This window comes from Pelophylax lessonae, assembly GCF_965119305.1.
Source record: "Pelophylax lessonae genome assembly, chromosome: 9".
Taxonomy (NCBI): domain Eukaryota; kingdom Metazoa; phylum Chordata; class Amphibia; order Anura; family Ranidae; genus Pelophylax; species Pelophylax lessonae.
Genome location: NC_138776.1, coordinates 9379955 through 9397803, shown reverse-complemented (window position 1 = coordinate 9397803; position 17849 = coordinate 9379955). Strand labels below are relative to the sequence as shown.

The following is a 17849-nucleotide window of genomic DNA, read 5'->3' as shown; positions in this document are numbered from 1 at the left end:
ACCACTGTCTGAAACAGATCGCGGACATAAGTGGGCAGTTGGTTGGGTTGGATTGTTTCAGGGATCCCCCTTATTTTGAGGTTGTTACGCCTCGATCTATCCTCAAGGTCTGCTATCTTCGCTTGCATGCGATGTATATCTTCCTGATGGGAAGTGTGAGCGTCCACTAGGGAGTTGTAGGACACTGTGAATTCCTCCATCCTCTCCTCTACATTGTGTACCCTGTCTCCCAGGCCATGCAATTCCTTTTGGCAATAGGAGATGGAGGCTTGGATGTTGGCCTGCATGGACGAATGTAGCATAGACAGCATGTCCTTAAGGGTAGTGTCTGATACAGGCTGTCCGGTAGTGGTCAGGTTTGAAAACGGGTCAGGCGGTGGAGAGTAGGCCCAAGGTGTATACGGGGCGGTGGATGTATTGCTCACCTCCATGTATGTAGATGCCTGCATCGTCAGTGAGCCCCTCCGTGGGCGAGACTTCGCCAGACTCTGTACGGATGGTGTGGAGGGAGAGGAGTCCGCAGACCTTGCCGGCCGCATCGGGAGCGTATTGTGCGTTCGCGCCTCTATCGGCGCCGTTATGACGTCATCCGTCCGCGACTCGGGCGGTAGAGGGAGTGGCTGGCTGGACGGTGGAGTGTCTCCGCCGCCATGTTGGCGGAGACCGGGCGGGATCGGTCCGAAAAACTCGGACAGTTTGCGGACTGGCGGGGCACCTTTGTTCCTCCGGGCCATGCTGGTGATGTGCACGGGCTATTCCCCCGCAAGGATCTGCAGTTACCAGGATCGTAGAGCGCCTGTGTCGGGCCGTAGATGTAGAATAGGCTGAGCGCTGGCTGGAGCTCCCGGATCAAGCGGCCATCTTACTCGGCGGTCGCCACGCCCCCCCCAGACATGCATGTTTATATCCTTCCAGCAGCGCCACTCCGCTCAAGCCTGCTTCCAATGAGAACAGACTGTGCCCCGGAATGTCACCCCTCCAGGTAGGATCTCCAATATCACCCGAGGTATCCAGACAATGGCCGCAATCACATCACATAGAAAGTATACACAGAACTCAGAGCACACACCGCTCCGGACTGCAGCCGTTCATGATGGAGTGAAGGAAGTGATGTCATCGCACACGGCTGCAGTCCGGAGCGGTGCGTGCTCTGAGTTCTGTGTATACTCCTGTATATGATGGAAGTCTACAATCTGTCATTCAATATATATGTAAGGATTATGTACTATAGAGGCTTTTCTTTTCTATGTGATGTGATTGCGGCCACACCAGCCTGAACCGGTGATACAAGGCAGGATGGATCCATGCACCAAATTCTGACCTCCCATCTGAATGTCGCAACTAAAATCCAGACTCATCAGACCAGGCAATGTTATTCCATTCTTCTATTGTCCAATGTTGGTGATCCTGTGCCAATTGTAGCCACAGTTTCCTGTTCTTAGCTGACAGGAGTGGCCCCCGGTGTGGTCTTCTGCTGCTGTAGCCCATCTGCTTCAAGGGTCGATGTGTTGTGCAGTCAGAGATGGTATTCTGCATACTTTGGTTGTAACGAGTGGTTATTTGAGTTACTGTTGCCTTTCTATCCTCTGCAACCAGTCTGCCCATTCTCCTCTGACCTCAACACAACTGCTGCTCACTGGATACTTTCTATTTCCCCATCATACTCTGTAATCCCGAGAGATGATTGTGTGTGAAAATCCCAGAAATACTCAGACCAGCCCGTCTGCCACCAACAACCATGCCATGTTCAAAGTCTCCTAAATCCCCTTTCTTTCCAATTCTGATGCTCGGTTTGAACTTCAGTAAGTCGTCTTCACCACATCTAGATGCCTAAATGCATTGAGTTGCTGCCATGTGATTGGCTGATCAGCAATTTGTTTTACCAAGAAACTGAACAGGTGTACCTAATAAAGTGTCCGGTGAGTGTAGATTGAAGTAGCTGTGAATAGGTTGGAGGAGATCTGTCCTCGCTCACATGTATGAATGTGGATTTTTGTAGTGGATTTCATTGTTAGATTTGATCCCTATTGGTGGAGTTATCACATCTACATTAAATGTTTTACATTTTCAGCAAGTGTTGGTATTGGGACACATTGTAGGGTGCAGATTTCTCATTAGTTTCATCACACATTTTGTCACTAAGTGTTGGGCTCTATGCATAGAATTCTATTCTACTATTTCTACTTCTATATCAGACTTCCTGCTGGCCGATGATTTTCATTCATTACATTTTCCACAAAGTTTTTTAGTGCAGATATTTCATTATTTCTGTTTTCTATCCAGCTTTAGAGAAGTGTCTGATATTGGTGATATATAGAGACAAACAGGAGATGAAATATTTCTCCATTATTATTATTTGATTTATGGAGTTTGGACAGAACAGTCCAGGATTGGAGATTTATGGAGCCTAAAGATGGATTTTGCTGACATTCTCATATTTCTATATTATTTATGTGGTTTAGATATAAAACTGTCCCAGAATATTATTGTCTCAGTCAGTCCTGTTATACTCACTGTAATTCCTCTATCCGGCTTGTTGTCAGAGCTTCCATCACATCCCTGAAATGAGGACCCTCCAGATTGTTCTCAGACAGGTTCAGTGTCCTCAGTGTCTGGTTATTTCTTATTCCAGATGCCAGGTGGGGGCAGGAACTGTCTGTCAGGTGATTAGAGAACAATCTGTAGAAGAAGAGAAGAATGTTACCAGAAGAAAATGAATTTCTCCCCCAGGAATGAATGGAACTATTCTCTATGTAGCACTGCCCCCGCAAGGACTGCTTGCTATTCACTCTGTGGATTCCCCTCCCCCGGTTCCCAGCACACGGCCATAATCCAGGACAATTCCTTCCTTCTCCTCGGCTCACTCCAATAATCAGTCCAGGGGTATTTGGTTGGTTTGGTTGTTTATTGTAGAATGGGGATAGGAGAAGGAAATAGTGGGATACTCCGACTTTAACTATTCCCAGTGATGAGGACTCCGATCTTCTCTGCTTTATTATAGATTTGGAACAGCCAGGCTGTGGATTCATTCTGCCACTCCGGATGAATAGGAATTAAGCCTCTTATCCTTAAGATGACTTGGTGAACAATTAGTTATCTTCAGGACACTCTCCCTAGTATTCTCTCTCTTCTTCGGCTGACACCCGTCCATTGACTGTTCTACTAGCAGGGGTGGCCCCCCTCAGGTCAGGCTCCTTGACACGAGTCCCTGTACTCACAATACTGCATTCCCAGGGTCTCCCCCTCTCAGTTAGCTCTCCTGGACCTCTGGGTTCAGCTCCTCTCCACCACTCTTCTGGCCCTCAGGATGACCTCCTGCGACTGCATGGCACCTCTACAGAGGAGGAGGAAGCCGCCCCCTCCCTCCGGGACTTCCCTCTTCAACCAAAGACCCCGCAGCACATGTTCTCCTGGCTTTTATACAGTATCCCATAATGCACTGAGGCAACCTGCCCTCTACCAATCACCAGGACTGTATCAAAGCCTATGCATCCATTCGTCAGGTTTCCTCCCGCTGTCCAACATGCCTCCCTATTGGACCAGTGTGAAACACTCTCTAGACTGAATGAATCGCATGCTGAGCACAATGAGCAGACCTCACTAACAGATCCTGCTCTCTGGTAGGCAGAGAACAATATAGATTTACCTGCAGCTCTCTGATAGGCAGACAGAGCTCAAACTATACTCTCTCACTACCTACCTAAGAGGGTGTTACACTCACCCCCCACCAAACCGAGCCATGTCCTCACTAGCACCTACCTAGGAGGGTGCAACAAATACATACAAGGAACTCATTTCTCTTTATTGGAGATAATTTATAGTAGATCACTTTATAAAACACGATCAATCATCTACATGTAGCACCCTCCTAGGTAGGTGCTAGGTAAAATATATATGTGGCTCTGTTCTGCTTATCAGGAGAGTCTGATCTGTTAGTTAGCCTGTCACATGCTTCCAGGTGTGACTTATTGGGTCTGGGGAGTCTCCCCACTGTATCCAATGAGGGATATGGTTGGACAGTGGAGGAAACCTAGCCAATAGCACACCAGGGTTTATGACTGTCCCAGTGGGTGGGCATTGCTGCAATGCATCCTGGGATTGGGAATAAATCCTGAGGGGACATGTGACAGGGTGTCTTTTGGCGGGAGCAGAGTCCAAGGAGGAGGAAGGTCTAGGGACCAGGAGTTGAGCTGTGCTGCAGAGGATCCAGTGTGCTGACCAGTGGAGCTGCTGGGCAGGAGACGTCAGGAAAAAGAGTATAGTGAGTACTCAAGATCTGCCCAGGGGTCTGCCTAAGAGAGGGGACCACTCCAGAGATGTCAGGGGGATCCAGAAGTCAGCTAACCCAGAGTGTTACAGTAAAGGGGGTGCCAAGCAGTTAAGCCCTGAAGATTAGGGGATAAAGGGGGCGCCAGGAAGGGCCCTGAAGTTGTTCAGCAGTACAGTCTACCTTAACTTACAGCTTGCCTTAGGAAAGGATTACCTCAGGAAGCTTCATAACTCTTTCCACAGCCAAGGGCAAAGTGAAGCAGCGGCCTAGCCATGACTAGCACAACACAGCGTTACTCAGCGTTACTCAGCGTTACTCAGCGTTACTCAGCGTTAACCAGCATTTTTCAAGTCGTCCCTGCCGATTGTGTATGGTTCTAGTCAGTTGGAGTGTCCCACTCATCCCTTCTCCTATCCAGGTTCCTAATAAAACCTAAAAACCAAAGAAACTGGACTGATCCTTGTCTGATGTAAAAACACTTGGAAACATTCCAGATTGTTCTTCTGTTGCTAATGGTAACCCAGGGGAGCCCCCACACAGCCCCTCCCATGGGAGTGGCGCTACATCACTATTGGAGATTTCTCTTTTTGTGGATCCCAATTAGTAAATGTGAGATGAGAAGTGGATGAGGTGGTGTGATCCATTCATTATTCCTGTATGGGGATTGTACCATACACACTCACACTGACCTCTAGGCTTTCACCTCCAACCTTCTGCTAAGTCTTCCATTCAGTTGTGGGGATTCACTTTGATGGTCACAGAAGTCTCACTCATGTTGTGGAAAGTTTGACTAAAAGTGACACCATTGTAGTTTGGGATTTCCTTTGAACATCGTGGTGGAGGATTTGATCTTATGGTGTGGAGAAGATTTTATTATTACCGTTCTTTATTTGGACTTTTTTTGAAAATTCATACTAATATTGCTGCACTAATTTTATATCTGCTGATTATAAATTCTCTTCATTAGTTATCAGTGAAATATTCTCCATACCATTGTTATATATACACTTATAGGGAGTTTTATTGTTATATTATCACATTTATATAGTGTGAATGTTATATACTAGTGCTGCAGTCTTCCATATTATACTAGAAGTGCGAACTCCACCAATACTCATCAAATATAACAATTACATTCACTACAAACATTTCATACATGTGAGCAAGGGCAGATCTCCTGCAACCTATTCACAGCTACTTCAATCTATATAACATATAATGTACAAATATAGATAAACATGAAGAGCAACAAAGTTATCTCTAAAAAATGGAAACATCAAGAGAAAGTTCATAAATGTGAAAAGCAAATTTCCTACAACCCATTCACCACTACTTCAATCTCCAATCACCATACAGTGACTTGTGCAGTAACAGAAATAATAATTCCCAAATATTCATCCAGATGGTTTATATCAACGCTGATCAGCTGCCTCCTCTTTGCAGCAACTTCAATCATCCTCCACCTCACCAGTGAGCAAACAGGTCACTTACCAAAAGGTTTGTCCCCACAAGCAAGGCCCAGACATGCATGTTTATATCCTTCCAGCAGCGCCACTCCGCTCAAGCCGGCTTCCAATGAGAACAGACTGTGCCCCGGAATGTCACCCCTCCAGGTAGGATCTCCAATATCACCCGAGGTATCCAGACAATGGCCGCAATCACATCACCTAGAAAAGAAAAAGCCTCCATAGTACATAATCCTTAAATCTATATTGAATGACAGATTGTAGACTTCCATCATATACAGGAGTATACACAGAACTCAGAGCACGCACCGCTCCGGACTGCAGCCGTGTGCGATGACATCACTTCCTTCACTCCATCATGAACGGCTGCAGTCCGGAGCGGTGCGTGCTCTGAGTTCTGTGTATACTCCTGTATATGATGGAAGTCTACAATCTGTCATTCAATATATATTTAAGGATTATGTACTATGGAGGCTTTTTCTTTTCTATGTGATGTGATTGCGGCCACACCAGCCTGAACCGGTGATACGAGGCAGGATGGATCCATGCACCAAATTCTGACCCTCCATCTGAATGTCGCAGCTGAAATCCAGACTCATCAGACCAGGCAACGTTTTTCCAATCTTCTATTGTCCAATGTTGGTGATCCTGTGCCAATTGTAGCCTCAGTTTCCTGTTCTTAGCTGACAGGAGTGGCCCCCAGTGTGGTCTTCTGCTGCTGTAGCCCATCTGCTTCAAGGTTGGATGTGTTATGCAGTCAGAGATGGTGTTCTGCATACCTTGGATGTAACAAGTGATTAGTTGAGTTATGCCTCGTACACACGTGCAGATTGTCGGCCGAAAAGAATCTGTCGTGCAAGCATTAAAATTTTTGTATGCCGACACCAGAGCGGCTGATTGTTCGCCAGTCAATACAGAATTCGGCCGACAGACAGCACATTTGCAAGACTGGGCATGCTCAGAAAAGAAAAAACACAGGGAAAGTTAACCATCACATGACATCACTTCTGCCGTCGGCTGTAGTCGGCGGACAAAATTCTTGTGCAGTCTTTTGCACTTTTCAACCGACAGGACAGCCCGGGGACAAAAGACGGCCGATCGTTCGGCTGACGATCTGCACGTGTGTACGAGGCATTATTGTTGCCTTTCTATCACCTGTAACCAGTCTGCCCATTCTCCTCTGACCTCAACACAACTGCCGCTCACTGGATATTTTCTCTTTTTCCCCACCATTCTCTGTAATCCCGAGAGATGGTTGTGTGTGAAAATCCCAGAAATACTCAGAGCTGCCCGTCTGCCACCAACAACCATGGCACATTCAAAGTCTCCTAAATCCCCTTTCTTCCCAATTCTGATGCTCGGTTTGAACTTCAGTAAGTCGTCTTCACCACGTCTAGATGCCTAAACACATTGAATTGCTTCCATGTGCTTGGCTGATCAGCAATTTGTATCACCAAGCAATTGAACAGGTGTACCTAATAAAGTGTCCGGTGAGTGTAGATTGAAGTAGCTGTGAATAGGTCGGAGGAGATCTGTCCTCGCTCACATGTATGAAAGTGGATTTTTGTAGTGGATTTCATTGTTAGATTTGATCCCTATTGGTGGAGTTATCACATCTACATTAAAAGTTTTACATTTTCAGCAAGTGTTGGTATTGGGACACATTGTAGGGTGCAGATTTCTCATTGGTTTCATCACACATTTTGTCACTAAGTGTAGGGCTCTATGCATAGAATTCTATTCTACTATTTCTACTTCTATATCAGACTTCCTGCTGGCCGATGATTTTCATTCATTACATTTTCCACAAAGTTTTTTAGTGCAGATATTTCATTATTTCTGTTTTCTATCCAGCTTTAGAGAAGTGTCTGATATTGGTGATATATAGAGACAAACAGGAGAGGAAATATTTCTCCATTATTATTATTTGATTTATGGAGTTTGGACAGAACAGTCCAGGATTGGAGATTTATGGAGCCTAAAGATGGATTTTGATGACATTCTCATATTTCTATATTATTTATGTGGTTTAGATATAAAACTGTCCCAGAATATTATTGTCTCAGTCAGTCCTGTTATACTCACTGTAATTCCTCTATCCGGCTTGTTGTCAGAGCTTCCATCACATCCCTGAAATGAGGACCCCCCAGAATGTTCCCATACAGGTTCAGTGTCCTCAGTGTCTGGTTATTTCTTATTCCAGATGCCAGGTGGGGGCAGGAACTGTCTGTCAGGTGAGTAGAGATCAATCTGTAGAAGAAGAGAAGAATGTTACCAGAAGAAAATGAATTTCTCCCCCAGGAATGAATGGAACTATTCTCTATGTAGCACTGCCCCCGCAAGGACTGCTTGCTATTCACTCTGGATTCCCCTCCCCCGGTTCCCAGCACACGGCCATAATCCAGGACAATTCCTTCCTTCTCCTCGGCTCACTCCAATAATCAGTCCAGGGGTATTTGGTTGGTTTGGTTGTTTATTGTAGAATGGGGATAGGAGAAGGAAATAGTGGGATACTCCGACTTTAACTATTCCCAGTGATGAGGACTCCGATCTTCTCTGCTTTACTATAGATTTGGAACAGCCAGGCTGGTGATTCATCCTGCCACTCCGGATGAATAGGAATTAAGCCTCTTATCCTTAAAATGACTTGGTGAACAACTAGTTATCTTCAGGACACTCTCCCTAGTATCCTCTCTCTTCTTCGGCTGACACCCGTCCACTGACTGTCCCACTAGCAGGGGTGGCCCCCCTCAGGTCAGGCCCCTTGACACGAGTCCATGTACTCACAATACTGCAGTCCCAGGGTCTCCCCTCTCAGTCAGCTCTCCTGGACCTCTGGGTTCAGCTTCTCTCAACCACTCCTCTGGCCCTCAGGATGACCTCCTGCGACTGCATGGCACCTCTACAGAAGAGGAGGAAGCCTCCCCTTCCCCTGGGACTCCCCTCTCTAGTCAAAGACCCCACAGCACATGTGCTCCTGGCTTTTATACAGTATCCCAGAATGCACTGAGGCAACCTGCCCTCTGCCAATCACCAGGACTGTATCAAAGCCCATTCATCCATTCGTCAGGTTTCCTCCCACTGTCCAACATGCCTCCCTATTGGACCAGTGAGAAACACTCTCTAGACTGAATGAATCGCATGCTGAGCACAATGAGCAGACCTCACTAACAGATCCTGCTCTCTGGTAGGCAGAGAACAATATAGATTTACCTGCAGCTCCTCTGATAGGCAGACAGAGCTCAGACTATACTCTCTCACTAGCGCCTACCTAGGAGAGTGCTACACTCACCCCCCGCCAAACCGAGCCATGTCCTCACTAGCACCTACCTAGGAGGGTGCAACAAATACATACAAGGAACTCATTTCTCTTTATTGGAATCACTTATATGAGATCACTTTATAAAACACGATCGATCATCTACACTATTGGAGATTTCTCTTTTTGTGGATCCCAATTAGTAAATGTGAGATGAGAAGTGGATGAGGTGGTGTGATCCATTCATTATTCCTGTATGGGGATTGTACCATACACACTCACACTGACCTCTAGGCTTTCACCTCCAACCTTCTGCTAAGTCTTCCATTCAGTTGTGGGGGCTTTGATGGTCACAGAAGTCTCACTCATGTTGTGGAAACTTCATTGACTAAAAGTGACACCATTGTACTTTGGGATTTCCTTTGAACATCGTGGTGGAGGATTTGATTTTATGGTGTGGAGAAGATTTTATTATTACCGTTCTTTATTTGGACTTTTTTTTTTATTCATACTAATATTGCTGCACTAATTTTATATCTGCTGATTATAAATTCTCTTCATTAGTGATCAGTGAAATATTCTCCATACCATTGTTATATATACACTTATAGGGAGTTTTGTGTTGGGGAGTCTCACTTTTATTGTTATATTATCACATTTATATAGTGTGAATGTTATATACTAGTGCTGCAGTCTTCCATATTATACTAGAAGTGCGAACTCCACCAATACTCATCAAATATAACAATTACATTCACTACAAACATTTCATACATGTGAGCAAGGGCAGATCTCCTGCAACCTATTCACAGCTACTTCAATCTATATAACATATAATGTACAAATATAGATAAACATGAAGAGCAACAAAGTTATCTCTAAAAAATGGAAACATCAAGAGAAAGTTCATAAACGTGAAAAAGTGGATTTCCTACAACCCATTCACCACTACTTCCATCTCCAATCACCATACAGTGACTTGTGCAGTAACAGAAATAATAATTCCCAAAGATTCATCCAGATGGTTTATATCAACGCTGATCAGCTGCCACCTCTTTGCAGCAACTTCAATCATCCTCCACCTCACCAGTGAGCAAACAGGTCACTTACCAAAAGGTTTGTTCCCACAAGCAAGGCCCAGACATGCATGTTTATATCCTTCCAGCAGCGCCACTCTGCTCAAGCCGGCTTCCAATGAGAACAGACTGTGCCCCGGAATGTCACCCCTCCAGGGAGGATCTCCAATATCACCCGAGGTATCCAGACAATGGCCGCAATCACATCACCTAGAAAAGAAAAAGCCTCCATAGTACATAATCCTTAAATCTATATTGAATGACAGATTGTAGACTTCCATCATATACAGGAGTATACACAGAACTCAGAGCACGCACCGCTCCGGACTGCAGCCGTGTGCGATGACATCACTTCCTTCACTCCATCATGAACGGCTGCAGTCCGGAGCGGTGCGTACTCTGAGTTCTGTGTATACTCCTGTATATGATGGAAGTCTACAATCTGTCATTCAATATAGATTTAAGGATTATGTACTATGGAGGCTTTTTCTTTTCTATGTGATGTGATTGCGGCCACACCAGCCTGAACCATTACCCCCCTCCCCCACACCATTACATCACCACCACCAGCCTGAACCGGTGATACAAGGCAGGATGGATCCATGCACCAAATTCTGACCTCCATCTGAATGTCGCAGTTGAAATCCAGACTCATCAGACCAGGCAACGTTTTTCCAATCTTCTATTGTCCAATGTTGGTGATCTGTGCCAATTGTAGCCTCGGTTTCCTGTTCTTAGCTGACAGGAGTGGCCCCCAGTGTGGGCTTCTGCTGATGTAGCCCATCTGCTTCAAGGTTCGATGCGTTGTGCAGTCAGAGATGGTGTTCTGCATACCTTGGATGTAACGAGTGGTTATTTGAGTTATTGTTGCCTTTCTATCACCTGGAACCAGTCTGCCCATTCTCCTCTGACCTCAACACAACTGCCGCTCACTGGATATTTTCTCTTTTCCCCACCATACTCTGTAATCCCGAGAGATGATTGTGTGTGAAAATCCCAGAAATCCTCAGACCAGCCCGTCTGCCACCAACAACCATGCCACATTCAAAGTCTCCTAAATCCCCTTTCTTCCCAATTCTGATGCTCGGTTTGAACTTCAGTAAGTCGTCTTCACCACGTCTAGATGCCTAAATGCATTGAGTTGCTGCCATGTGATTGGCTGATCAGCAATTTGTTTTACCAAGAAACTGAACAGGTGTACCTAATAAAGTGTCCGGTGAGTGTAGATTGAAGTAGCTGTGAATAGGTTGGAGGAGATCTGTCCTCGCTCACATGTATGAATGTGGATTTTTGTAGTGGATTTCATTGTTAGATTTGATCCCTATTGGTGGAGTTATCACATCTACATTAAATGTTTTACATTTTCAGCAAGTGTTGGTATTGGGACACATTGTAGGGTGCAGATTTCTCATTGGTTTCATCACACATTTTGTCACTAAGTGTAGGGCTCTATGCATAGAATTCTATTCTACTATTTCTACTTCTATATCAGACTTCCTGCTGGCCGATGATTTTCATTCATTACATTTTCCACAAAGTTTTTTAGTGCAGATATTTCATTATTTCTGTTTTCTATCCAGCTTTAGAGAAGTGTCTGATATTGGTGATATATAGAGACAAACAGGAGATGAAATATTTCTCCATTATTATTATTTGATTTATGGAGTTTGGACAGAACAGTCCAGGATTGGAGATTTATGGAGCCTAAAGATGGATTTTGATGACATTCTCATATTTCTATATTATTTATGTGGTTTAGATATAAAACTGTCCCAGAATATTATTGTCTCAGTCAGTCCTGTTATACTCACTGTAATTCCTCTATCCGGCTTGTTGTCAGAGCTTCCATCACATCCCTGAAATGAGGACCCTCCAGATTGTTCCCAGACAGGTTCAGTGTCCTCAGTGTCTGGTTATTTCTTATTCCAGATGCCAGGTGGGGGCAGGAACTGTCTGTCAGGTCATTATCCATCAATCTGTAGAAGAAGAGAAGAATGTTACCAGAAGAAAATGAATTTCTCCCCCAGGAATGAATGGAACTATTCTCTATGTAGCACTGCCCCCGCAAGGACTGCTTGCTATTCACTCTGGATTCCCCTCCCCCGGGTTCCCAGCACACGGCCATAATCCAGGACAATTCCTTCCTTCTCCTCGGCTCACTCCAATAATCAGTCCAGGGGTATTTGGTTGGTTTGGTTGTTTATTGTAGAATGGGGATAGGAGAAGGAAATAGTGGGATACTCCAACTTTAACTATTCCCAGTGATGAGGACTCCGATCTTCTCTGCTTTACTATAGATTTGGAACAGCCAGGCTGTTAATTAATCCTGCCACTCCGGATGAATAGGAATTAAGCCTCTTATCCTTAAAATAACTTGGTGAACAACTAGTTATCTTCAGGACACTCTCCCTAGTATCCTCTCTCTCTTCTTCGGCTGACACCCGTCCATTGACTGTCCTACTAGCAGGGGTGGCCCCCCTCAGGTCAGGCCCCTTGACACAAGTCCCTGTACTCACAATACTGCAGTCCCAGGGTCTCCCCTCTCAGTCAGCTCTCCTGGACCTCTGGGTTCAGCTCCTCTCCACCACTCTTCTGGCCCTCAGGATGACCTCCTGCGACTGCATGGCACCTCTACAGAGGAGGATGAAGCCGCCCCCTCCCTCTGGGACTTCCCTCTTCAACCAAAGACCCCGCAGCACATGTGCTCCTGGCTTTTATACAGTATCCCAGAATGCACTGAGGCAACCTGCCCTCTGCCAATCTCCAGGACTGTATTAAAAGCCCATGCATCCATTCGTCAGGTTTCCTCCCACTGTCCAACATGCCTCCCTATTGGACCAGTGTGAAACACTCTCTAGACTGAATGAATCGCATGCTGAGCACAATGAGCAGACCTCACTAACAGATCCTGCTCTCTGGTAGGCAGAGAACAATATAGATTTACCTGCAGCTCCTCTGATAGGCAGACAGAGCTCAGACTATACTCTCTCACTAGCGCCTACCTAGGAGAGTGCTACACTCACCCCCCGCCAAACCGAGCCATGTCCTCACTAGCACCTACCTAGGAGGGTGCAACAAATACATACAAGGAACTCATTTCTCTTTATTGGAGATCATTTATAGTAGATCACTTTATAAAACACAATCTATTGTCTACATGTATACGAAGAAATAGGGGGGGGGGGATTTGGGACTTTAAAAGAAACGCACGGTGGGACTTTCCATGCATCTCCATCCCTGTTCAATGACATAATGGAGAGAAGTTGGGAGAGACATGAAAGCCTGGCAGGGAATTGATGAACAGCACTTATTGATACATACAGATATATATATATATATATATATATATATATATATATATATACACATAGCAAATGAAAAATAAATAATGAGTAAAATCATCAGGATGGTAAACAATTGATAAGTGATCCCCAAATGAAATTGCAAAACCAACAGGGCTGATTCCAAAAATGAATAAATCATATACATGACATCATAGGAGTACAGATTCCAGATATTAGAATAATTTGGTTTGTAACGAACATCATAGCCTCAACGCGTTTCGTGGTCTAAAATCACCACTTCATCAGGACTAGATGTATGTGAAAATCTGTGGAATGAGTAAGGAATGTAGGCACAATGAGGATAATTGCAAAAATAAGGGGAAAATCAAAATAGAGAGGGGGGGGAGACATGTAGCCCCAAAGAAACTTCCAAACTTACTCGGCAGCTCAGAAAGTGTAACATGGAATCTGGAGATGGCCCCGGATGTCTCCCACGGGAGCTGAGGGCGCACAGGCAGGTGAACAGGGTGAGACATGCCGCACACATCGTGAGTATGGGTCCAAGTGTATGAAGTATAGAGCTGTAGATGTGGCAACCGTATATAAAGGTCTGTAAAAATTATATATATTTATGTTGTATATAAATGTCTCAAAAAAGAGTATAATATCTGGAATCTGTACTCCTATGATGTCATGTATATGATTTATTCATTTTTGGAATCAGCCCTGTTGGTTTTGCAATTTCATTTGAAGCAAAGAAAAAGGGTTCCCCTAAGGGGTTGGGACTTTAAAGGCACTCAAAGTAGTAAGAGAAAAGTATAAATGTAGAATTTTTGAAAAAATAACATAATTTTATTAATGACAATTGAGAGTCTAAAAACAACGAATGTTGTACATATACACTCCACCGTGCTTCTGACACGGTCATACTCTGGCTCAGCTCCTCTGGATCCCTGTTAAAAGCTGAAACATTGTCCCCATACCATCCCTACACCTGAGCTTTTACTTGTTTGGACTCCAGCCGCACACAACTTTTGTGGATGGGACCCTTTGAGCTTTATGCAATCTGAGGGTGGTCACCCCCTCAGTTACAGGTCTCTCTGACCTGTTAGGGACCTACGTACCATCTATACTGTACCGTGGACACACAGGGAAAGTGCCGAGTTTGCCTAATTGGTTTTAATCTGTACAAGCAGAACTATTTTTACACAGTCAGAGACTATGCAAAAATCTATGTGCAATATTCTATATTACCCCTGAAGAAGAAGCGAATAGCTTCGAAACGCGTTGGGTATTTGACTGTGAATTTAATTGCACGTCTCTGTAGCTGTTTTGCATTGTATCATCTGCCTGCTCATATTTTTATGTATATGTACAACATTCGTTGTTTTTAGACTCTCAATTGTCATTAATAAAATTATGTTATTTTTTCAAAAATTCTACATTTATACTTTTCTCTTACTACTTTGAGTGCCTTTAAAGTCCCAACCCCTTAGGGGAACCCTTTTTCTTTGCTTTGTTTGCTCTCCCGGGGTGTGGCACCACCCCTATAGGGGGTTTTTGGTCGAGGACAACCCCTTGCATGCAATTTCATTTGGGGATCACTTATCAATTGTTTACCATCCTGATGATTTTACTCATTATTTATTTTTCATTTGCTATATATATATATATATATATATATATATATATATATATATATATATCTGTATGTATCAAATGCTGTTCATCAATTCCCTACCAGCCTTTCATGTCTCTCATTTAAAGTCCCATCTTCTCTCCATTATGTTATTGTCTACATGTAGCACCTTCCTAGGTAGGTGTTAGGTAAAATATATATGTGGCTCTGTTCTGCTTATCAGGAGAGCCTGATCTGTTAGTTAGCCTGTCACATGCTTCCAGGTGTGACTTATTGGGTCTGGGGAGTCTCCCCACTGTATCAAATGAGGGATCTTGTTGGACAGTGGAGGAAACCTAGCCAATAGCACACCAGGGTTTATGACTGTCCCAGTGGGTGGGCATTGCTGCAATGCATCCTGGGATTGGGAATAAATCCTGAGGGACATGTGACAGGGTGTATTTTGGCGGGAGCAAAGTCCCAGGAGGAGGTGATGGCTGTCTCTCCTGCTAAAGTGAGGAAGGTCTACGGACCAGGGGTTGAGCTGTGCTGCAGAGGATCCAGTGTGCTGACCAGTGGAGCTGCTGGGCAGAATACTTCAGGAAAAACAGTATAGTGAATACTCAAGGATCTGCCCAGGGGTCTGCCTAAGAGAGGGGACCACTCCAGAGATGTCAGGGGGATCCAGAAGTCAGCTAACCCAGAGTGTTACAGTAAAGGGGGTGCCAAGCAGTTAAGCCCTAAAGGTTAGGGGATAAAGGGGGCACCAGGAAGGGCCCTGAAGTTGTTCAGCAGTACAGTCTACCTTAACTTACAGCTTGCCTTAGGAAAGGATTACCTCAGGAAGCTTAATAACGGAATTTTTGTAAAATCTTACCTGTAAAATTCCTTTCTCTGAGTCCTCCGACAGTCGCCGCCTCTTCATATTCGTCACTATGGGGTATTGACCTTTGCTCCGTAGGAGTGCTAGGCAACAGAATATATTAATATCAAAGCTTTTAGCATTTCCCACCCCCAGGGGGTGGTCCCCTCAGTCAATACCTCCTCACTTCCTGCATACCAACTCAGTTTCAGTAGAATAGCAGTAGAGTATACAAATAAACCCCAAAAGAGGGGCGGGGGCGGCGATTGTCGGAGGACTCAGAGAAAGGAATTTTACAGGTAAGATTTTACAAAAATTCCGTTTTCTCTTACGTCCTCCGACAGTCGCCGCCTCTTCATATTCGTCACTGTGGGGACGTCCCAAAGCAGTGTAGACATGAGGGGTGGGAAACGCAGCCGCGCCTAAGGCAACGCAGTACCCACAGCAGAAAAAAAGGAACCTTACCAAAGGAAGGAAACCAGCTGGGCAACATGAAAAACTTGCTCAACAGGAGCAACAACCCAGGAAAAAGCAAATAACCTAGGGATAAAAAACATCCCAAACAGCCAAGGGCCCAAAAATAAGGGACCCTAAGGCACTGCCGCACTAAGAACCTTGCGGCCAAAGGAAGCATCTGCCGATGCCTGAACATCCACTTCATAGAATTTTGAGAAGGTGTGAACGGACGACCAAGTCGCCGCCTTACACACCCGGGCCACAGAAGCCCGATGATGACAGGCCCAAGACGTACTCAGAGATCTGGTAGAGTGCGCCTTCACAGGCATGGGGGGAACTTTCCCCTCCAAAGCATATGCCTGCTCAATGGCCTGTCTGATCCATATGGCGATGGTAGAAGCCGACGCCGCCATGCCCTTCCGAGGTCCCTCAGGAAGGACAAATAGAGAATCCGTCTTGCGAAAGGATTTAGTCGATGACAGGTAAACCCTGATCGCCCGAACAACAACTAAGGAGTGTAAAGCCACCTCCTTTGGGTGTTTAGGCTTCGCGCAAAGCGAAGGCAAGATAATGTCCTCATCCAGGTGAAATACCGAAATCCTTTTTGGAAGAAAAAACGGGTTAGGTCGCAAGACCACCCTATCCAAGTGAATCACCAAATACGGAGATCTGCAGGTTAAAGCTGCCGGCTCCGACACTCTGCGCGTCGAAGCGATCGCCACCAAAAAGGCGACCTCCTTGGACAACAGAGACAACGAGATCTCCCTGATCTTTTCAAAAGGAGCATGTCGCAACACGGACAGAACAAGGTTCAAGTCCCATGAAGGCAAAGGCTCCCCCCTCGGAGGGACCAGGTGTCGCACTCCTTGAACAAAGGTGCTAACCAAGGAATTAGATGCCACAGGGCGTGGAAAAAGAACGGCCAGTGCAGAAAACTGACCCATAATCGTGGCCAACGCCAAGCGCTGGTCCACGCCCGTTTGAAGAAAAGCCAACACTCTAGACACCGGGTATGAGCGAGGAGAATACCCCCTGGACTCACACCAGGCAAAATAGGCCTTCCAAGTACGGTAGTAAACCTTCCCCGAAGAGGACTTTCTAGCCTTGATCAAAGTGTGAATGACCTCAGGGGAGAGACCCCTATCCTCCAGGATCTGGGTTTCAACAGCCAGGCCGTCAAAGCCAGTGACTGTAAAGCAGGATGTAATATCGGTCCATGCGACAGAAGATCTACTCGAAAAGGCAGACGCCACGGAGCGTCGACCGCCAGATTCACGAGATCTGCGTACCAAGACCGGCGAGGCCAGTCTGGCGCCACCAGAATCACCGTGCACGGTTCTGAGACCAACCTGCGAAGGAACCTGGACAGCAGCTGAATCGGTGGAAATGCATACATCAGTCGATACTGATGCCACCGAGCCACTAACGCGTCTGCCGCGTCTGCCCGAGGATCGCGCGTCCTTGCCACGAACCTTTCCACCTAGTTGTACAGACAAGACGCGAACAGGTCCACATCCGGTGAACCCCACTGCGCGCACAACATCTGGAAGACATCTGG

The 17849-nt window shown here is 45.5% G+C and overlaps 1 protein-coding gene across 2 annotated transcripts in view; it reads right to left on the bottom strand.

The window, feature by feature from the left end:
* Positions 1 to 17849, bottom strand: part of LOC309564529 (NACHT, LRR and PYD domains-containing protein 12-like) — a 579648-nt gene that overhangs the window by 157173 nt on the left and 404626 nt on the right. Inside the window, exons 7-9 of one of the 2 annotated variants that reach the window (XM_082269162.1) lie at positions 11883 to 12047; positions 7822 to 7986; positions 2515 to 2679 (exon numbers count right to left, since the gene is read on the bottom strand). In XM_082269162.1, coding sequence (XP_082125288.1) covers positions 2515 to 2679; positions 7822 to 7986; positions 11883 to 12047 — 495 coding nt within the window. The remainder of the gene's footprint in view (positions 1 to 2514; positions 2680 to 7821; positions 7987 to 11882; positions 12048 to 17849) is intronic. The other variant, XM_082269163.1, reaches the window with a different exon arrangement.